Here is a 23,222-nt window from a genome sequence, read left to right as displayed (position 1 = left end):
AACGCCTCCTGCTCTAAGACGATCCATGTCTTTTGTCTTGACTCCTTCTTCTGGCTAGCCAGTGATGATTTGGCATGGCCTCTGCTCACTGAGTACGAGCGGGGCGCATTTGATCCATTATCCAGAGGTGATTGATGGTGTTAGCGTGACTGATCTCTGCGCAAAGCTAACGACTGGGCGGCCGAAATTATTTTTCCAGCTATCTAATGCTCTGGCGTCATTTGATAGAATTGCCTTTATGTAGAGATCGCTTACCTTTATAGATTAGAGTAATAAGGGCTAAAATGCTCGAAAGCCCCTCAGTGCTAACTGCATAAAAATGTATGATGAATTGCGTATATATTATCATAGATTTAATTTTTAGTTGATCATTTTATTATTACTATAACATGACAAGGCGCATGAACTTGTTTATAGTAGTATGTTTATTTTCAGACACACGTTTTTCATAAATTAAAATTGGCTAAGAAGTAGCTATTTTCGCCGAGATTATGGAGTCTGAATGTAGTTTTTGATTTTTATTTCAAACATATACTAAATTTTATGCAAAAAATATATTAAATTGTCTTTAAATTACCGAAATGGGTATCCGCCGAGCTTTCGTCAAATCCTTGCATTATCAAAGAGAAGCTGGAAAATCGTCCAAGGGGCTTTTGGACGATTAAATTCTATCTCTGAACAACTGACCAGACGGCTGCAGTTCGCCAAAAAAGTTGTAGTCTCTCTAATCAATCTACTGGTAGTCTCCTTAAAGAAACGCTGTACGAAAGCATAAATAATTAAACTAGAACTTCGCACACATGCCTCTGTGTGCTATTTTGCCACACACAGTCTGAATTTCATTTTGAACACATATCTATGCTTTTCCGAAGCAATCATGATGAGAGATCCTCGAATCTTTATCTAAAAACGTTCTTCAAAGCATAAGCAACAATAGCAATTAAGTATTTTTATAGTTCAGCAAAAACAGACTTACTCGTCTTAATTGCTAAACTTAATTACTAGTACAAGCTGACAAAAACTCAAACAAACCTATGTTCAAAAAAGATCTATCATACCGTGTGGGACTTGTAGAACCATTAATACCACTACTTTAGGTACAACTATATCTAGGCCCAATATTTGGTTCGAAAACTCTTTCGGAGACTCTTATTATAAGGCATGTACATACTTTAGAGGATCGATTGGAACGCGTTTTTCTCTTGTTGTCTCCAGCACAGTGGGTCGCCGACGGTCTGCCCCTATATATAGGGATTACCACGATTGAACAGGCACAGCTCACCACCATTCGCTTGGGTCGATGCCATCCATAGTTGCGACAGCAAACACGCAGTGAGTGCGCTCTTGAGCCTTCGACAACTTTCCTATACATTTATCCGCTCATTCGTCCCTACTCCTCGTACATTCAATGGCCACTTTTGCTTGCTCCTCTTCCTTTATCGTGTAACCTTCTCTTACCGTCGGGACAGGCCACTTTTCTATTGGACACATCCAATACCATTCTATTCTATCTGACACTGTGTGTCTCGTCGACTAGTAGTTCTTGTTGGGCGAGCCCGACGTTTCGGCTTCAATTCCCAAGCCCCCTTTCACGTGGCAGAGGTTATACTACCGTTCTGACCTACTCCGGCCATCCCTAGGATTTTCGGGTGCGGGGTGACGTCGTATGTGGCCTTCCTTCTTTCACCTGCGTAGCAGGCAAAGTTACGGCTGCCACTACTGCTGCTTCCGCCATTGGCGCCTGTAAGCATCGTCTATTGATCCCGCTGTCAGATTCGATTTCGTCAGAGCAGCTTCTTCTCAGAGCTACCTTATGGGCTTCCCAGCTTCAACTACTACCACGAATGAGGTAATAACTTACAGAAGAAAGCAGCAGGTCGTATGGGACGACAACGATTGGTTTTAGATCTCGAAGCCAAAAGCTATTTGCTTCACACAATTCTCATGTATGTAGTACAACAAGACAATAATGCATGCACGTTCCTCTCTGTTATTATCACATTTATACATCTATATGCTTATGTTAAGGGTGTGACCATTGAACAAGTTTAAGCATGCATATAATTGTATACTGACAGATCTTCTTAGAGTTGAAGACGATTATCTAAGACAAATGACTTAGCTTTATCTACAAAATATATGTTCATGCAAAAGGTTCGTATAAGTTCGTTTCTCTGACAGCTATCAAATTAACGTAAACCTAATGTAGCGGCCCTGGACTCTTAATTTTAATAATGCAACCGGAGAAACGTAGGTACAGCAATATTAGATTATATGCATGTGAACTTCATCAATCCGTCGCAAGATCATTATTCATTTTCAATCTTAAAAAAAGATCTTAAAAATTCATTTTCCTCTAAAGGTTTGACCTCCTGTTCGCGCAATTCCTTGGAGCTGCTTCACTTTGAGTTCTCAGAAGTCCATTCGTTGCTCTCCGGGTTTATTTATAACTATAGTTGTTTTTTTTTTCTGCTAATCGAACTAATACACTATCCAATGTGCATTTGGCCGAGTAACTTTGAAGGAAGTTAATATCGGATCTAGGATTCATGGAGACCACCTTGATTTTTTGCTACTTGTGTATGATAACCCTGCTCGGCGCAGGCTAACCAAGATTTAACTGATTAGGGAATATTGTACGTTCGAAGACGTACTAGCGCCAGCTTATTTCATTTATCTTTGGGTGCCGTCCCTAGTGGGGCCTAGCGCAAGCCAGCCAAGAAGCTGCGACTGACACCACACTGGGCTAGATTGCGGGTTTCCCCTGAAGAAATTTCATATATGTCCTTTCATTTCATCGCCTTTCTCTTCGCTACTGCCCACATCGTCGAGACCTAATGATGCCGTGCGTTTAGCAGAGGCCGCTTACTTACATTGTTGCGCAAACTCTCCAGTATGTCACTTCCCTGTTTCGCTTGTACGCGGCCTTTACTTAATTAAATAGCTACTACCGCTTGCGCATGTCACTGTCGATCTGGAAAAGGAAGCTGGGGGTAGTTCTTGTGGAGGGAATTTTCTGCTTGCGGTTAGTGTGTTCTTCATAGCGAGCACGAGAGTTTGGATGCAGGAGCAGGTACCTAAAAAGCTGTGCATTTGCTTCGCTGTTCCTGGTCGTGACGGTACAACCGCACAGAGGATCTTTTCGAGAGTGAACAAACGGACAATGATGAACTGGAGGAATCGAAGAAGCCGATGTGATGATCCGCACCCAACCGAGCTCTCCATCTACCTACACTGCTGTCTGCTTGTACTGTGAACGCCTAAAGGTAGGAAACACTGCACCGTTTATACGCCACGGCTGCCGTCGTCCCAAGTTCGAAATAAGCAGGAGTGCATCCAGATTAGAGAGTAGCCTGTAGCCATTTTTCTAATGGGATCCACCGTAGAGACCCATATATGGGTAACGCTTTTAAAAGAAAGGAGCTCGACAGTGTTTTAAGCTCAGATAAGACTGAAGCAAGAGATCTGTTCACTGTACTCTAACCTCTATTACCGCTGAACCTAATTTAGAAGTTAGGAGATTATGAAGGACTTAACGCTAGTAGAAAATCTTAAAACTCTCAACAGTTATGTACGAACCGGCTTAAATTAGTCGTTTAGTGTGAAACTTTCATTTGGTTAGTTATATATCGCTCACCTGATACGAAATTTGATGTATTGTTGATCACTGTATCCCTCTAACATGAAACTTCGTTGGGCATGCCGCTCGATGACTAGTATCAAGTACCATCATCTTTTGATGCGTACAATTCAGGTTGGGATATTTCAAAATTTCTATAATATATTCAACGTCTAAGACCTCTCAGATCCGAACCAATAAGTTGATTCGGTTGAATGAAGAAGTAGTTATATAGTCTGTAAACGTTACAATCTACTTTATTTCCTTAAAAGCTCTAACAATTCCCAATGGTATATGATTCCTTCATAAGCCCCCAGATTTGCATTTAATTAACGTGCACTAAAGGACAGATTAACTAAAGTAACGAATTCAATGTTTGAGTTCTCGTCATATCGAAAAGAGTGTCAGTATATGTATATATATATATATATATATATGCGACTTTTTGCGATTATCCAAAAGTGTTCATCCATCCAAAAAGTCCACCATATCTCTTCTGCTTACTTATTGCATTCCCTCTGTACTCACGTTTAGGGTTTCTTGAATTTCTATAATTTCCTGCTACTGTAACATTAAAAAAAATTCATATTTGTTCAAAGGCCTAGCGGTAGTTTAGTTCTGCCCCAGTCGCCTTCTTTAAATCCGATAAATAACATCTCAGGACTGAACTTTATCGTTCCTTTTGGATTAAATTTTCATATAGCATAGCTTTATCTGCAAGACCACGAAGGCAGAGCATATATTTAGCAAGTTAGGCATGCAAAAAAGAAAATCTTTTTTTGCAAAGCACTTATGTTTCTTAAACTTGGCCCGATCCTTTTTAATCTGCGCATTGTCTTTACGCAACCCTCTTTGTTAGGCGGAGCACGTCGATGCAGCAAAGATGTAGCCAGTTTTGCAGGAGACATTGGCTTGTCTCGCTGCTGCTCTTCCTTTCTTTAGAGCCGTCGGGAGCGAGCCTCCTGAGCTTACTTCGTGTGCTCTCTCAAATTTACCCCACCGAGGATGCATATTCCCCCAAAATACCAAATATAGCTTATATCTAGGATTTTCTATGATGCTTTCATTGTTAACACGCTAGACCCTGGCAAGCTTAGATTATCTCTGGCCGCCCTTCTGTTTGGAACGATTGACTCTGAACTCCCGCACATTTTCCCTTTAAAATACGCGGGTTTTGCTGAAAGGCTTATGAACTACAAAGCTTCGAAATCCCAAAGCCACTGCCACGGTTGAATCCACTAAGAGGCGGAAGGTGAAGCGATACAACACGACGAGTGAAAGTTTACGCTAAAACATCTTCTCCGAACATTACACATCGAAGAAGCATTTTAGAGCCGTCAGAAGGTTCTTAGAAAGCATTGTCTCAGCTTAGGGTCGAAAATTTCATTAAGTTTAGAATTATATGATTAAAATTGAGTAAAACGAGTTCGCTGGGGTCGTACTCGCTTTGATTTGATCTTCACATTTTGCTTGAAAATGAAAACGTGAAAAAATCCACCTGAAGGCAAGAAACTATAAGAATCTATATATATATATATATATATATATATATGTGTGATAGAATCGGAAGTTAAAGTCTCCCTTTCTAAATAGCCATGAGCGCATAAAGTCTTCGTTTTGCATGCTTGATTTTTTTGTTTTGGACGCACGCGTCGTAACATGTTGCCGTAGCTCAACCGTAACCAGTCAGGCGGACAGGCAAGTTCTTTTAAAGAACACGTTTCATTTGCACTTTGTTCTGCAGGCGCTGCATGTCGACAAAACAAGAACTACAGAACAGTATATGTTGATTAGCTTGTAGCGTCATTTTCCTGCCCGATCCACGCATCTCTTTCGCGTCCGCGTAGATATAGACTCACTTCACTCCGGTCCGACCCGCAGAGGCCAATCTCGTTCACCCTTCGTGCCTCTAGCTTGAAGCATAGCCAAAGCGGCAGCAGCAGCAACATATTCCGCCCTATATCACGGAAGCAAGCGTGGATGGATGAAAGCCTCGCAATCCGTAGACAAATTGATATGCAAATTTCTTTGTTGGGAGAATCGCGAGAAGATGTTACAACTAGAGAGAACGAAGCGTATAAAGGAAGATACGGTAGTCAGAGCGAGAAGGTATTCCACCCACCCCATCTCGACAGTTTACGTTCCCGTTCCAAAGGAGAGACAGCCCTTAAGTAGTCTAGTGGCCGCTGACAGAATTAAGCGGTCTGGGGTAAATGAGTGAAGAAAACGTTAGGAAGACGATAAAATAGGAACCCGCTATCCCCCTGGCGCTGAATCCCTATTGGCTTTGAATGGTGAATTGTTTCTACTTAAGAAATTAGAAACTTTTTACACTAACGCCTCTACAGCCATATCAAGGTTTTTCTTGTCATCTGCTCGCCGCTGTACTGACGTTCGTTTCAGAGACGACGAATGGACGCGACAGTGGCGTGGAGAACACGGGCGATGAGGGAACAGAGCCTCAGGAGGACTACTAGATCCGAACGGAATAAAGCACCAGTAAGTATAACACAGTAGCTAAGTACACATTACTGCTTTTGAACGACAAGAATAGTAGACAACGTCAGTGTGTCTAGACGTATGTGTCTGCTATACAGGAACTTTCCCGCTGGCAACAGAACCACGACAGACGTTCGCTTTGATAACCCTACGCACGTTTTTTTTTGCAAAGAATGTGTGATTACGCGGTAATGCTGCTACAGCAACGTCACATGTCTAGTTAAACGGACCAAGCCAGGTGGACAAAAACAATTCAAGACACACAAATAAGACGCTGGCATTCAAGCACAGCCAGGGCCACGCGCAGCGATACATGCAGGGAGAACTAAAGCTTGAAGGAGAAATGCTCAAATTCGAACATTGGCAACTTCGATTACCTGAAGAAGTGCTCACACGTTTTACTTCTAAAAAATGTGTCTTAAGGTCCATCGTCATGTTCTACATCTCTAGTGAGTCTAGAGGCTCTGTAAAATCGTCTTTAAAGCACATATAGTTGCTAATATAAAATGTGCTGGGGCTTATCTACTTGATAGCTAAGCTGATCTTCTTAAATCGCTAATAGAGTTTTACTAAGTGTGATAATTGGATCTCGGATGTTTATACGTCCTTTTAACTACCCTACTTGTCGACGACTAAGCTCGTTTTACTAGCGCGAACCAGTAGACAAGCTATGCACGCACCCAGGTAACGTTCTCTCCTATCACGAGTGTTCCACAACGCTGGTCAATACGTTAGCACTTCTTCGCTTCGGTTCAAGTGACCACGGAAAAGGTAACAGTCGTGGTCACCCGACGTGACTCGTGGCACCGGATCATTTCCCTCAACCAGTGATGCGACGACTCCGAATCGGTACGACCACAGTCTACGACCCAGCTTCATGACGCCGTTTGCCAGCAGGCTTTAACCCACCTTTTACCTATGGTTTGCCCCTATGCGCTGCTACTTATTCTTCACCTTTTTCTTGCTCTTCTTCGTCGTGGTTTCCTTGTAGTACTGGTGTGACCGAAACCCGAAGGCTTTTATATGAAACATAGTACCATGTATGTGGATATATAATATCATAACATATCCGAACCCCGCTTGCTTGCGGAGTCTAGCGGCGTGCTTAGCTGCTGGTCAGGTCATTGTGAGCCGCCTCGGGTTCGTTTTCGAGACGGAATCCGTGAGCGTATATACCAGCTACCGACGTCCCTGCTTTACCCGCTACGCTGATGGCCGCCGTTACGGTAACGGACCAAGCATGGGTTGCGGGTGCTACTGGCCATACGTCTTAGCTGGTGCTCTAGCGTCGTCAGGAGCAGCAAAAATAGTTGCAAAAGCTACAAGGGTAGGACCTGCCGCTACAGAAAAAGCTTAGTACCTCACTGTCACCATTGGTATCTCACATTTGGCATGCTGGGGACGTTGACGTACCAACACCAGCGACATCAGTATAGCCACGATGCCGCCAGGCCCCTCATCGGACTTACCCGTGCCGAGTATGGCAATGTCCAACCTTCCCATTGCCCTGCGTTTCTTTCGCACCCCCTGCCCCTCCTTCCCCCTTCCCCCAGATGACGGATACATCATTCCTGCCAGCAGTCTCCCGTCTTGGTTCTCTCTGTCACTCATACGTGCATGTACACACTTACACACACAGTCTCTTTCTATTTCGTCACTTTCCGTTAAGGAGCTGTTTTTTTCGCCAATAAAATAGGACAGGGTTGGGTAGTCGTGAGTGGTTGGGCAGGAATCGTCACCCTCTATGCCGAATTGCTATAGGGGCTTGAAAAGAAGGCGAGGGAGATAGAGACCTTTTGAGCTATGAGATGAGAGCATTCAGAAGAGAAATACGCTGGTTCTAATGCTGCTGCGCGAAAGAGATTTATTGAGAAAGTCTCTCCTGAGAGGTTTTTGAGGTTTTTTGTGTCTTGCCTCCTCGTTTCTGTTTAACGGCTAACGTCTGACTAGCTAGGCCGGATTGGACGTATACGGCGCGTTAGGGTTTTCCTTCGCTGTCAAACATTATCGTTTTCTGAGGCACCATCTTAACGTCGGATTAGGAAGGGGCGTGTATAGGCTCATGAGACCTATGCAATGATGAATGACAATCCGCCTACATTTTAGAGACTTTTTGATATCGTAATGTGGCCATATCTACGTACACGCACAAAAAAAAATACTAAGTATTTAGTTAATAACTTTCAACTGTCGTCATAGGCCGCATCAGAACAGACACTCTATATGTGAGATCAATCCTACTATATAATTTTGATCACGGCTTCCCATGGAGGTAGTACGTCAGTTAGAAAGTATACAGAAGATTTGTCGAGGTAAATTCAAAATAGCAGGCTTTATTCGCGATTAAATTTGCAAGATTTGGAATAAAGTATAATATAAGAAAATATACAATATTTCTGGCAAAATGTTTCAGTGGGCTGTATATGATAACTTGCATCGGGACGGAGACAAGCTTCATGACAGTTCTGAGAGCGGCTTTTTATTTTTTCATGATACAAAGAAATCACGGCTTTTAAATTTATTTCTCGCTCGATGAACAAAGTACTAAGGTCCAGTAGGTTTGCTACACTAGATAGAGTCATCTATGCCAGTTATTACTACCGGCTCTTGGGTCTGTTCAATAATAATGTGTAATATAGCAAGGACACAACTTTGTGTGTACACATTTTGATCCTAAAACAAAAATCCAAACAATAGCCGATGGCATGAATATACTCAAAGTCCTATTTCCTGCCTCCTCTTCAGGATTGCTCACAATGAGCTCCTTAACATGACAGGTCTTTGAAGCAGTGTTAAAAGAGGACTGTAGAAATTCAGCCACGAGTTGCCTATAAGAAAAAAATATCAAAACTGAAAAAGAGGTTTTGGTAGGATCAATGGTGGGAATCGCTTACGACGGGTTGCATATAGCTCTGAAGAACCAAATCTAATAATCGTTTATTGCCAATAGGAACTTCTTTCAGAGTTGTGGGTTGTTCTGCCGAGTTTTTTAAACTTGTTAAAATAAGTTCAGCAAAGGGCCTTATGCCTTGTGTAACTTGACATTAAATGAGTTCAACTTAACCTGGTCTAGCTAACGCACGCCTGTTGAGGTATTGATCCATTGAGATAGGGCTGCGAAGTGACCCAAGGAAGGTACCCTAGTTTATATAGCTGTACTGAACTTTAACTTATATATTGAATAGATAATATTAACGGATTGTTTATTACCATTGGATTCCAATCATCAATTAACGTCTGAATCACTGAATGATACAATAACCGACTAAAACTGTATGTATCCAGTGGTTATAAGTGATTTTTGTTTGTTTGGATTCTGGCTAAAACGTTTGCCTTAAAAGGCATATTAAAGAACAATTAGCTATATATTTTTATACCAAGTAATGTATGCTATCTGTATCACCAGCACACTCAACTCGAGCCTCTAAGCAAAATATTATGCTCATCTATATATAAAGCCAATTACGTTTACTCTATATTACGAATATCTTTTTTTTTTTTAAATGAAATTTCAGTGTTTAAGTAACGTCACACAAATATGCTGAACAGGCGTTAGATAAAAATACTTTTAGAATTTCCCTTTGAGATCCTGAGACAGAGCTAACGCTAATTGATGACAGGCTGGCTGAAAATCGAACCCCTCGAGTCGCTCTTTCACTAAAACGTACTGGACAATCTTCAACCCTCAGTGGACTTCGTCACCTTACGCTTTGCGCACTAGGCTTTTCATGCTTCCTCCCACATTCTTTGAAGTCGCGTTCTCGACAGCTCGCTCATTGGTTCTCAGTTTTTTCTTGTTTCTGCTTGGTGACGATCTGGTGTCTGTGGGTTTTGACCGCGACGAAACGAATAAAATTGGTGAATTTTCCACGAAGTTCCACACTGTTGGTAGATGGGGCAGTTGACAAAGAGAAATAAAAGTGGACGTACGTGGGCGTTGCCATTGCCATTGCTAGTTGGCGTACAGAATTGGAGGTCGGAGCCATCGCAAGCTGATTGAACAGCCCACTTACGTTCGAAAAAGCGAGCAAGCGTGCTAAGGGTAAGAAAACACTACCGACGGCCGTCCAGTCGAAGCAAAAGTGGAGGAAGCCTCTATAAGACGGCGGCTGCAGAGACGATAGTGAAGGATTGGCTGCTGTAACGTCGTCGTGTCGGCTCCTAGTGGATCTGGTGTGGCTCACCAGGCTATAGAGATTGACTTAGGTTTAAGGACGCTGAACTCAGAGAAGGCGGATCCAATTTGCGGGGGATGGTGGTGGAGGTTGAAACGTAGATCTCTCAAATCTGGGTCCCCTTCATTTCAGTGTCCCGGAGGCCCTGTGGCGCGTCCGATCACTCGCAACTCGCTTGCTCCTCGCAAAGTCGGCGACCTAAGTCGTGGCAGAAACGCCGTCAAAACGCGAGGTCCACGCGCGAGGAAAATAGCAAACTCTTTCCTTTTTTTTTTTTATCAAGCCTGCGTATCCTGTGAGTAGGATACATTGACTTGGTCGAGCCCCGGTTCTTTAAATCCTAAGCTATTTCCTATCTAACGGGTAGTAACTACTGTTCTGTGCATCTGTATCACCAGGAGAAAACTTTATAGCTTCAAAAACCTATTCTTCGGTGAACGTTGAACCGGCAAAAGAATGAGTATTCAAGACTCGACTTAACTGATGGATTGTATTATACAGATTTTAATTAATTGCATCGAACGTTTCTCTACGTTAATGCCTGACATTTAAAGCAAAAGCGTTCAAAGATGGTCAAACAATGAAAAACATTCACCAGATTACCTAATACTAAGTAAATAAGAAACCACAGTAGAACTAATTTTACTAACAGTATTCACAACGAATAAATTTACAGTGAGATGTAATGTCTTATTATCCTCAGTTTCAACAAGGGTACTGCCGTGAACCACAGATGTTGAAGATAAATTACGCTGACAAGCAGACGATCGTGTAGCTTGGTGTAGTCTTCAAAACCAAAAGCTAAAAGAACTTCCTCTACTGCTTTTTATTATAATTGTGCTACTGCTTATCCTTTCCACTAGCTGCCCAAGTAAATCAGACGCTTAACAAACAGATCGCATTATAGAAGTTGATTCAACTTAAGTTATAACCAAGCGAAGCTGTGTATTTAAACTGTCTTCATGTCACAAGAAGTGTTGTTCATGAATCACAGTTTTTTTATATGTACATAAATGACGGACATTTTGCACATGTCACAGGTGTTACGTCGACAAATACCATTGCACCCCACATAGCGCCATCTATAGCTGTGTATTTGTTCAGTCAGTCGATATAATATTATTCAAAATACCTGTCCCTGGTTTGTCTCGCATCCGTTCGAAATTTTCGATTATAAATCTAGCGTAACGATGTCGTTAATATACTAATGCGTATTTTTATAATACGATTGCAATTATTATTTAATCTTATACATAGATGATTCACTAAATAATAAAAACACATATATATGTGCATGTACGTCTTGTTCAACATGGCTTATATATGCTAATGACATATAACTCAACCAGTCTAAACCGTAACGCCGTTTGTGTCATATTTTGCTTACGTCTTTTCGGCTAGACGATTATAAATACAGTTGATTTAAGTAGCGCGTCGGATAGAGTACCGCTTCCGTCACTATCATCACTACCATCATTGTCATCGACATCATAACCCATCTGTTCATAGGCCACGGATCGCCGAAAGTGCAACGTCCGATCGAGCGCGCCTATAGTATCCCTATACTGGATCGTTAGCGATTTTGCTAGATGGGCTAATAGAGGCATTTATGGCAGTTTCTCGCACCCGGGTCTAAAAAAAAAAAACTCCCTGGAGCGACCTTCGTGCCCACTCGCCAATGGCTATACCTACTTAAGATACCAGACCAAATAAAGCAAGACATTCTTTACTTCAGATGGCACTTTGAATCGAATGCATAATGTAAATGTTTCGTCCTCCTGATGTGGGGAACTACCGAAAGCGTCATTTGTTTGTTGGGCCGTCTACTCTGTCGGTTGTTGGAACTGCGACGATCTGTAGTGACAAAGTCGACGATGAACAGTAAACACCTGCCTTTGTTAAATCAATTTGAATTTGCTACGGGTACCTGACCATTGACAGTCAAAAAGGAGCAAATTAACGTTTGTTTTAAAGGTTATAACGCCCAGCGTGAGGACCTTTACAGCTGGAAAAAAGAACAAGAAGGTCCCGTAACAATTTTTCGCCAAATTGGCCGTTTGTATAGCTATAAACAGAAGCGATCAATTTTACCTATGTCTTAGATACAAATAAACATGTATCAGGAAAATAGTTTTCACTTCTTCTATTTTGAAGTAGATTAAGAAAAGGGGAGAGTGAATAGTTGTGTGAGCAACATATTTTAATATGGAATAAACATTATTGTAATAAAATCTTTCGATAACAGAGATAACTTTCGTGTTGTAACCTTACGAGAAGCTGGCGTAGAAATTCCAAGAGGAAGAATGAAAGGTATAATTTTAAAAAGTTATATAATCCTATAAGAAATTGGGTAAAATTTTACAATTTCGTGCCGTTCGATTCGCTTTAATTCTGCAAACACAATTCATATACGAAGGTGTGCTTTAAAACAAATCTTGAGCAGCTTGTCGTCATTTGCCTAAATCAATCAGCTTTCAATAGAAACTTATCATACACTGCTTGCTCTTCTATAGATTTACATCATTTCGAGAGTATACGCCCTGTAATTGGAAAATGGCGCGCAAAAACAACAATAATTTGTGTTTTCTAGAATACGACATGTCGATAGTAGGAAATTTCCCCATTTACATATGGAATGAAATACGAAAAGTATATAGATCGTCTAACTGCGTGTGTTTAAAAAGAGATATTTTCGCAAGTTGCGATTAGAAAAAGCTTAGTTGAAAAAAGTAACTCTAGTTAAGTAACCTATGATAACTAGTCCTGTTACTATTCTACATCTAAAAAGTTATTTAGGTCTTTATTTCAATAATTGTTGTATTTTATATAGTAAAACAGTCCGTAGAAGCGGAAGGAAAGGTCTGATCACTAAAAACTCACTAATACCTATTTCAAATCGAGATTAAATAAGAAATTTTTGTTGAAGTTACTGTATTTCAATGATAATAGTTACATTTGAAACCGACCGTAGATATAGACTATAAGACCCGACATTTGCTGGCAATTTATTTTACTTTTTAATTATACATCGACAACAACAACAACAACATCTGCTTTTGTTCATAGGACGCTTGCGGATGACATTTTTCGACTGCTTTTCATTTTTGGCCTTAACTGATTGCCGAATCTGGTTAAATATCATACGCTTGTTTCCCAAGGCTAACGCATCAATAAGTCTCAATGGAACGACGGCCGTAACAGCGGCACTAAAATTGCATGCTTTTCTCCAGCTCAACGAAGCTACATATTAATGATGCCATTCTTTCATCTTGGTCACCTTAACGGCCGTGTCAGCTGTCCGACGATATTTTCCAAGATGAACGAACTGCTGCACAGTATCAGAGAACGGGTGGATCTCGGCGGCCCATGCTTGACCACAAACACTTACGCCAATGTCAAAATTGAAAAAGGGCAGGTCTTGGCCACCGAGTCTGAGCCTGCGGCCTTCAGCAGAAGTAATAGAAGTCTGCTAGGCAATGTGATCAGCAGCCTCTTAAAACGGCGAGCGGGAACTGCGTCCTAAATAATTGAGACGCCCCAGGCCAATCTTAGCGACGGAAAAAGAGGAAAAGAACGACCACGAAAAAGAAGTGAAGTGAGAAGCCCAAAGAAAGGAAACGCACGAAAAAGAATCCCGAAGATTTCTCGCTGCTACTGTTGGGCGTCGGTCACACGTGATAGCCTAGGGGCGGCGTGGAAGGGAACAGCTTTCAAGAGACTCGAGGACCCAGCCAGAAAAAAACCGAAGGCGACGGCAGCATTATCCATTGTACAGATGGTTGCTGCACAAGAAACTAGACAGGCGTTAAAGTACATCGAATCGAGCAACTCAGCAGACTTCGGTAGCATGTCCTGTGAAAGAATACGATACGCCAAAAGGGGCCCAAGAAGACCGTGCCAAGGACGCCCGCAAGAAATCTTACGATAGGCTCTCACAAGATAAGGCCAGGATACATTGAAATACATTCTCATATAGACCATCTTAAACACACATTTTAAATATACCTGCCTACGACAACGCGAAGCTATTTCTTGAGACTCATTAGATGGCGGTTCTCAGCATTAGTATAGTTTTTCCCGGATCGAATACCTTAAAATATAAGAAATAGTTGAATGGTCATTTCGCTTGATTGACATAGCTGATTAGATGATGCCGTTTTTCCAGATGTGCAAAGTAGATGCAGGCAGCTACGATATTGATTTACAATCTTTCGTCAATCAATGTAGAGGGGATCTCTCGTTTTGGAGTCGCCTACAAAGTCTCCAGTTAGCAGCCTTAATTTTACTAGGCTCTCGTTAGGTAAACTCTTGCCAAGTCCAAAAGTAAAGGAAAACTAGTCTCCTTCGTCAATTGTTGTCAATAATGTTACTAAACATCTTTCACTCAGCTAATGGAAATACTGACCTAAAAATACCAGGAACCAGGAAAGGAACCAGAAAATAATGGCTCAAAATTGTTTCAAGTTTATTTGCTTCATGTAGATGAAAATAGTACGACGCATAACCAAATGAGATCGAAGAGATCACACGGGGCAAACCGCCTGCCTAGGCCATTTCCCAATGTCGCATAAATACTGCAAAGGCAAATAGTTTGGATAGTCAACCGTGTAAATGCCGAGACACAGCAAATGAAAACCAAAATTGTGAGCATCAGACGAGCAAGTAGAAGGATAGACATAGACACACAGCCTGATTTGTGCGAAAAGCATTGGCGATCCGAAGGGACTAGAGGTTGATTATTGTGTGACTCGTGGATAACCTGTAGATTATATAGGTCCTCCTCATTAGATAAACTGACAACCCTAAAGGATTGTTCAATACAAAGATTTCGTTCATCAAACATCATTAATAAACTATCGTATACATTGACATTATTATTTTGGTATTCTAGCTAGCTAGCTAACATGAGGGATAGCGACCTGACGGGCGCGTCATCGTTGATGTCATCCTCAACTTTTTTTTTTCCTTGTTTCCTTCGTTGCTTGGCTCAACCGGCCGAGGCACCTTCACTCCTTGCCACGTCGAAACGCTTTGGAAAGTCATTTCGTAGCTACTAAAGAGGGAAATCGATTCCTCAGCGTTGGCTTACCCGACCGACGACTGTTTTAGCGGTCGCGGTTCATCCCTGGGGTGACAAATTTTCGTTAGTGCCTCACGCTGCAGCATATGCCCTTATCGTGAATTAGCAAAATGTGATGTTGCAGTGAGACGATTATGCCGAAATGGATTGATGAATCGCGATTATGTGTAGTCCCTGACCCTGGAGAGGTATTCGTCTCGTGTAAGATAAGCTCAGCGATTTTCAACAATACCCTATATAGAAATATAGGCAGGCGTAACATTGATCACGCGCAGATCTAACCCGACGTCATCTGTGAGAGCAATACCTAGCATGTGATTTCGTAGTGATATATTATTTTGTTCTATATATATATATATATCTCATTGTCTGATTGCCGTAAGGGACATATTGGAAAATTCTGAACATTTGTTTTAAGAAACCTGGTTAGAATAGCGCTTTCTTTTTCCATAGGGTATTCATACCTGGTAAAGTTCCCTGTGATTTTCTGGATATAACAGTGGCGTTTGAGCAGATTTTATTGAAAATAATGTTCTGTTTACTCTGTTCGATTATACTGTTTGTTTAACATGTAAGATTGAAGATCGTAGGTTACTTGAATGCACCACAAGAATTTCGTACGATTTTTTTAAAAGCTTAGTCATATCATATTTTATAAATGATGGCAAGAAAGCTTTCTGAAAACTACATACAGATAGCAGGCTATCGATAACGTTACTGGTAGTCGCATCGGGTCTGTGAAGATCTCTCGCTGATTTTTCAAGCTTGTCTCTGTCAGAGGTATGCTCACTTGGAATAACTTCTTACGGAATTAGAAGAGACTGTGCACCGTATTCGTCTGCCTGTATATTGTTATTGTGTAGAAAGTTTCGAAAAAAGTTATCAAAGAGTAATGTTTTTGTTAACCCGCAGGGTGCCAATATCGCGCACGACGGAAAACACAATAAAAAAGAAAAAGCAAAGGAAAAGCAGAAAAAGGAAAAGCGAAAAACATGATTCTGCTAAAAACAGCATTTGTCATATTGTCAGGTATGGAACCGTATTTTCAGATATTCCAACATGCCTACGCACTACAATCTAATGTTGTTATAATCGATTGGTGAGGCGGCTTTGGTGGTCTTCTTTATACAGTCTGAATAAAAACTTGATAATTTAAAAACAACAAAAATGTCATATTTCGATTGAGATTACCGACCAGGTGACTCCCGAAGATAGAAATAAATTGTGTGCAAAATGCATGCGTGCTCCATATAAAAAAAGTAAGTTAACGGTAGAAAAAATGAGGGCTCCACCCAGCCCTCATTTTAAGATTAACTGTTAACTACACTTAATCAACTAATTCCCAAGAACAAGTGTTCATTTCATTCCAGTAAGTTCCCAGTGGAAATCTATAAATTGCCGATTAGAAAACTGGCAATTTTTTAGGTAGGTTTTTTCGGAGATTTCCAACGGCAAGCCAACGTCTTCCAAATTGCGGACACACTATGTCTTTCTCTGGACATACATCTTTTTTTTTTCTTCGAGGTTGAGGGCGAATGCATTATGCAGACCAGACATCCCTATATTGTGCTTTGTCTGGTACTGTGGGACTCTCACCCACTAAACCTGGACCCTTCATCAGCTTGGGTCATGGTTCGGGATATATTTAATATTACTTCGAGAGGACTTACCTCTACGTTAGGTGCACGTATCTCCCACTGTGTAGAATATTATGTAATTTACACAACTGTTTTAAAAGGGAAGGTAATATTACCAGTGGAACTGTCACAAAACAACGTATTACCTCGCGGCCCTCATTATGTAAGCAGTAAGTGCGCAAAGGACGTGCCAATTTGTACATGGTGCGGGTTGTAGCAGCTCTTGCCAACGAGCAGCTTACCGAAAAAAGCCGGTTAGCGAAACTCTATAAGCCGAGAAAAACCGTCTAAATAAATAATACGACAGATGTAATAACGATGCCGATACGAGCCTCCACTTTTTACCCTTCTATCTGTACTGGCTAAAACACGACATATACATCAGTTCATCGCTCCTCTATTAATTAATGTTTACTCGAAGCTATAGCGGCTGACCTGTTTCAGTCTCGGCCATGTGAGTCCTACGAGTTATTAATTGGAGCTTACCGACCGTTAATGGATCACACAGGGTGGTTAGAGTTCGATAATCGTCTGATAGAAGGACGTTTGGGGCCATGATATCCGAGCCTACTTGTTAGCAACCTAGAAGTCAAGTCAGAAAGCGACCTATAAATTATTGAGGTCCGATATTCTAATCAGCAACAACTTTAAGCGATACAAAACCCAAAATGTTCGTCGTCCCATGATTCTATTGTTTCGATAAGGTAACAATATGCTGATACTGTCAGCAAGTTACTACCACTGATGAGCCAATTGCTTTTCTGTGTTTGATCGTTAATCTGTCAAATTACGCAATGACAAATGAGCAGCTATTCGAAGCCCAAATTAAGCCCATTAAAATAAGCCCAAATTACCCTGCGATACCCTGGACTTGAGCTATGCAAATTTAGCACTATATGATCTTCATTAATGAACTTTATGTAATAATAAAAATATTCCGTATCTGAGGAACAATACTGAATTCGCCTTTTCCTCCGGGTTCAAGTCGCTGATCGGCCGACTTCCGACGAAGACACGCACCTGAATAGAATGGCTCGATCTTCTAACGATGTTGAATAGGCCAAAAACAGAAACAGCACTCGCGGAGGGGCCCTTTGATAGATAGCGTATTATAAGATTCAACTTATCTCATACTTACAAAGAAAACGACAATTATGAGTGTTTAACAGTGTTTCTGTCTTTAGCACATAGGGCATCATTCCAACGCCAACCTAATTTCATATATATATATATATATGATATATATATACAAAATATATTCTGCTGCCTAAGGAGGATTTTTCATGCAAATTATTTCATGAGCAGAGTTAACTGTACTCCGTTTGTGGTCGGCTTCCATTATCTGTTTAGTTGTCTATTTTTTTTTTATATAATAAGACCGCTAGGCGTTAGCAAAACGATGCAAGTACCACAGCGCCATCTGTCGTTTCTACTGAGCAGCGTGACAAATGTTCCACGAATTATATAGGGTAGGTGAAGAAGCGTTTAAAACCGATACATAAATCAGAAGCATTTATAAGACAATCGTGAATTACTTGTACGAAGTCAAATTGAACAAACATTATATTGCATTTACTATGGCCTTTTCAGCAGTTCGAAAATTTATAAAACAATTGCCGGCAATTTATGGTTGCTTTGTTGTTCGAAGGCGAAAAACGCCATTAAGAAGTGTGTGATTCACGGGAACGCATCCATCTTGCCTCGTTGTGCCTAGCCCAGTTTTGTCCTGCGAGCAATATATCTCTGCGTGTTTTACGATACGAAAAAGATCTTTAATGAATTATAGATTATAATCGTAAACTATGCTTCTAAAAAATGTTCGAGGGGTGGATTCGACTGTACTGGTAACTGCGTCACGGTTCCAGGTGCATCCCCTAGCTTGCGTTCATTGAGAACGAAATGTTTTGAGAGGAACGTTGCTTTGCAAGGTTCTATGACGTTTCCATTGACACCATTCTGAGTAGTAATAATTCTGCAGTAACTGTTGAATTAAACACGAGAACGTAATATAAAGTCGTTTTTGGTCAGAAAATACCTCGAATTATTGTTATCCTATTATTATTCTGCAAACCGATCTAAATATACATATATATTTAGTAAGAAATGCGACACTCGTTTTTCTTGCTCTTATTCGTTGTATTATCATCAACCCCCGTTTCCGGTATAAACTACCTGCAACCTTTGCCTGACTAAGCCCATTTGTAACGAGACCAAGATTGGGTTCAGTCGGTCAATTGCAACCCATAACTATTTGGTCTGCTGAGATATCAAGTGAGCTAATTATCATACCCGATTGTTCAAGCAAAAACCCATATGAACTTGATCGAAATAGGGTATTCGATGTACGACTTTGCAGCTTTAGCGAAATTATTAATCTAAGTGCTATTCACCATCCGAAAAAACTGTTTCATAACATACATGAAGTAGAACCTAGGACCGTTTATTTAAGCAATTGTTTCGTGGAACCATTCTATGCTTGTGCCCGAAAGTGTATGGCAAGCATGAGGGCAACGTTTAGTGAGCATTGGTCCTTCGCCGGAATAGGGTCAACGTCCTGTTGCTTTGAGGTACTACTAGGCACTCGCAGCCACTGATTACTACTCATTTTGGAGGAAAGCTGTCCTTGGCCTGAATCAACATCGTATTATGATGACCAATCAGAATCGTTTCCTAAATTTTGAATCCATTCATTATTAAATATATAGAAGTACATATGATTTGCGGTAAAGGTTTTGTCGGCCTATCAGATATCTCTGCTTAATATCATGAGTTATGGAAAATTTCCGTCCCGCCAATTTCGCCAGCCAATGCCTTGCTGTTTAAAGTATTTCAAGGAGCATTTCTTTATCGTGCAGTTACATCTTTTTTACACTGCTCCTATGTGAACTCCCGGTATGAATGTGCAGTGCGCAAAGGACTCGTTTAACTTAGTCGAAACTTTTAACAGAGCAAGGGCAAGCAAATCGTGTTACTTCCAGCTCCTAGAACGCGGCCATATTGCAGTAGAACGACTGACTGAACACTTAAGTTATATACGGCCTTTATTTTACAGTTGCGTCATATTCATTCTGATATTGTTTCATTTGACAGCGCTGATGGCGTCGGGTCTGAAACTACGGGCAGCCAACCCTGAAGCCTTCATGCATCCGGTAAGAAACGAGGCATAACGACATATGTAGAGAAACGACCACACTATACACACAATAAACAACATAAAAACGTGTTTTGTCTTTTGCTGTCACGCTTGTAGCTGCGGCTTATTTGCTGCTAGCTGTAATAACCTAGAAAACATTGTTTTTTCTGTTGAAAATGCTGAGAAGTCCAGTGCCCCACTCGAAATCTAATGCTAATATATTAGTTGGTAGTCTATTTTAATAAATTCGACTAACCTATTTGATGGACGTGACTCAACTTACTCTATAGTATAGATATGTATGAAGAACACAAGCTCTGTTGCATGACTGGCATCCTCGCGCAGCTACTACAGGTCAATAGAGGAGGCTTTGGCAAACTAAGTGGTAAAATTACTTTTTTTTTTTACCATGGCAACGATTCGTTAATCGGTGATCGTGCCAGAGTCTACATCTATGGAACTGCTTAGTTAACTGGTACATTAATACTTTGCCAAGCGCTAAGAGCCTGCGCTAAAGTAGCGAGCTTAAGGCTAATCGTTTTCTCCAAACGTGCACCCCCAAATAACGGTGATCTTTGAACGAGGGGGCCAGGAGGCGTTCCTCAGTCTCAGAATAGATATAGTAAGTTAATACATTGTTCCACGAGTCGGTATTATGTTGTTCTTCTTTTTTTGCGATTAGATTTGGATGATTAAATCATACGGGTATCCAGCGGAGTTACACCGGGTTGTAACGGCAGATGGCTATGTGCTTGAAATCCATCGAATACCCGGCAGGAGAGGTAGTGTTTCGGTTCCAGTTGTTATCCAACATGGACTCTTCTCCTCAACTGCGGACTTTTTGTCCAATCGACCTCCGAGAAACCTGCGTGAGTATTATCGCTGCCTAAGCATTGTATGCATCTTCGTAGTTGTTATAAGCTTCATATTTAAATTGAAACTGTCACTTTTCCTTTACAGTTATGCATGCTATACACCGTTGAAAGTTATTCCCGATTTTTTTTTTTAATTCTGTTGCCGTATTCGCCAGGAGATGTTACTCATCTCGGTTTGTGTCGCAGTGTCAAGACTAGTATCGTGAATGCTTAGTTTATAAATAAATAAATAAATAAACTTTTATAAATAGTTTTTATCTATACGTTACTGTTAGATCGAATAGGTTCCGATAAAGGGATCTGAACGTTTCTACCAAAGGACCACGACTAAGCTTTAAGGGCATAGTCACGAAACTAGTTTTCTCACTAGGGGCTGATACTAAATGCTCTCAAAACGAAAACAAAGAACTGAACGGTTAAAGATTACCGCAATAATATATCGTTGCTCTACTAGATAATACTTTGCTCGTATCAAATTTAAAATTTTAAACGCTGAACAACAAGTACAGGTGATCGGAATAATTATCTTATTCGATAGATTCAAGCTGGGGCCAGTAGACGTGCCGTAGACGTTTCCGACTAATCGGACTTATAAGTGGATCTGGCCAATTTTCAAATGGTGCCTACGTGACCGGCGTAAACTGTAATGGTTTTGCGACGTTGTTACTTTCGAGCTGGCGAGCGCTTACTTCTACTTATATCCACATTCGAGCTAAACTAAAAAGGCTATTGAATGTTGTTTTACCTTAGGCATAGATCTAACTTTTAGGACATGAAGTTTATTTTCGTCCGAATCTGCTTAAAGGACAGATAAAGTTATTACTTGCACATTTAAGCAATGTTTTTGTGTGTGTGTGTGTGTGTGTGTGTGTGTATGTGTGGATCCACTAGAAAGCTATCTGTAAACCATGTTCGAAACGAATTTGTTTACTGGCAAAGTCTACATTCTGCTATTGTTTCAGCATGCCTTCTGTGGGATCATGATTATGATGTTTGGCTATCGAACACCCGTGGCAACATGTACGCGCGATCACACATCAAATATAAGCTGGATGACCCACGCTTCTGGGACTTTTAGTAAGCTTATATAGTACAATGATCTATATTATAATTATTATTTAGCCTATTTTTCTCACGGCACCTTGTACTCTCCTTAGTTCTCGTTAGTTCCTTAATGACCTTTTATCTAACAGTAGCCTCTATGGGCTAACATGACCCCTGATAATATCAGCTTATATCTATTAGGTTCTCGAAAGACCACAGAATGATTTTCAGCTAAAATTAAAGCAAATATTTTTCATGATTTAAAACAATATTACGAAACCAAATGTAATTGTAACGGACTATTTTTTTATCCTTCCATTGAAACTAAATTGATGCCATTACTAACATTCTGTAAAGGCTGAAGTAGAGAAGGGTTCGATGCGGCCTAGAGGACACGTACAAGCCCAGTTGCTAAGGGTGCATGTGGTCTAGCGCTGTGTTTAGAAGACAACGCCCATTCCGTTCACTAGTTCCGGCCGAATGGCCTTCAATGGCTTGTTGTCCTAATCAATTGTTTCGTACAGTTCCTTTCCAAATTCGAAGCAGCTCTTTCTCTGGCACTAACCTGGGATTTCTTAAAATTTGTGAGGCACGTTTTCCAGTTTTTTTTTTTTTATAAATGAGACCAACGATCCACTTCTCATCACCCGTGATTAGCCGCTGTAGAATCTGCTTGATTTCTTGTGCAGATAGAAGTACAGTCGAGTGAGTTTCCCTGCGTGAATTCAAGCATCAGGTCTTTTTTGTTTGTATAGTCAGCTTGGCTTAAAGCTGTATGGCAGTCTATATTTAGCTCCTTAGCGAAATCCTGGCTACCCACGGGTCGGCCTTGCTTAACCGGCATAGTAATTTCATTGAATTTTATTGTGATTGGTCGACCACTAGGACGGGTGTCTTTTAAATCGACATTTCTAGAACGGGAGCAGTAGAACCATCTTCACGCCGTTTCGTCCGCATTTCGAGCATAAAGCGCGCAATTTTTTTTGTGGACCTGGGCAGTGTTTTTTGCAGCGGACAACAGAATTGTAAGCTATAGCAGATTTGTGGAGAAGTTTGATGACATATTCAAGACATTTTCGAATAAAAACGGAGCAACAATTTTGACGCAGTAGCACTGCTACATATCGGCCTTCAAATGACACCATGAACGGCCTGGTTCT

At 40.9% G+C, this 23,222-nt stretch overlaps 2 protein-coding genes across 5 annotated transcripts in view; one reads left to right on the top strand and one right to left on the bottom strand.

Annotated features, from left to right (window-relative positions):
- Window positions 1-23,222, bottom strand: part of LOC111273981 (uncharacterized) — a 62,181-nt gene that overhangs the window by 35,913 nt on the left and 3,046 nt on the right. The gene's annotated exons all lie outside the window — the stretch shown is intronic.
- LOC111273980 (gastric triacylglycerol lipase) overlaps window positions 15,378-23,222 on the top strand; it is a 12,963-nt gene continuing 5,118 nt past the window's right edge. Inside the window, exons 1-5 of one of the 3 annotated variants that reach the window (XM_022856030.2) lie at window positions 15,378-15,561; window positions 16,286-16,402; window positions 20,101-20,159; window positions 20,826-21,012; window positions 21,981-22,095. In XM_022856030.2, the coding sequence (XP_022711765.1) occupies window positions 16,366-16,402; window positions 20,101-20,159; window positions 20,826-21,012; window positions 21,981-22,095 (398 nt within the window). In that variant the 5' untranslated portion in view covers window positions 15,378-15,561; window positions 16,286-16,365. Of the gene's footprint in view, window positions 15,668-16,285; window positions 16,403-20,100; window positions 20,160-20,825; window positions 21,013-21,980; window positions 22,096-23,222 lie in introns of all 3 variants that reach the window. The other 2 variants (XM_022856029.2, XM_086967477.1) reach the window with 2 other exon arrangements.

The sequence above is a fragment of the Varroa jacobsoni genome, unplaced genomic scaffold (genome assembly GCF_002532875.2).
Source record: "Varroa jacobsoni isolate VJ856 unplaced genomic scaffold, vjacob_1.0 scaffold_242, whole genome shotgun sequence".
NCBI classification, from domain to species: domain Eukaryota; kingdom Metazoa; phylum Arthropoda; class Arachnida; order Mesostigmata; family Varroidae; genus Varroa; species Varroa jacobsoni.
Note: the sequence above shows the minus strand (reverse complement) of the source record. Positions and strands in the feature narration are given on the sequence as shown.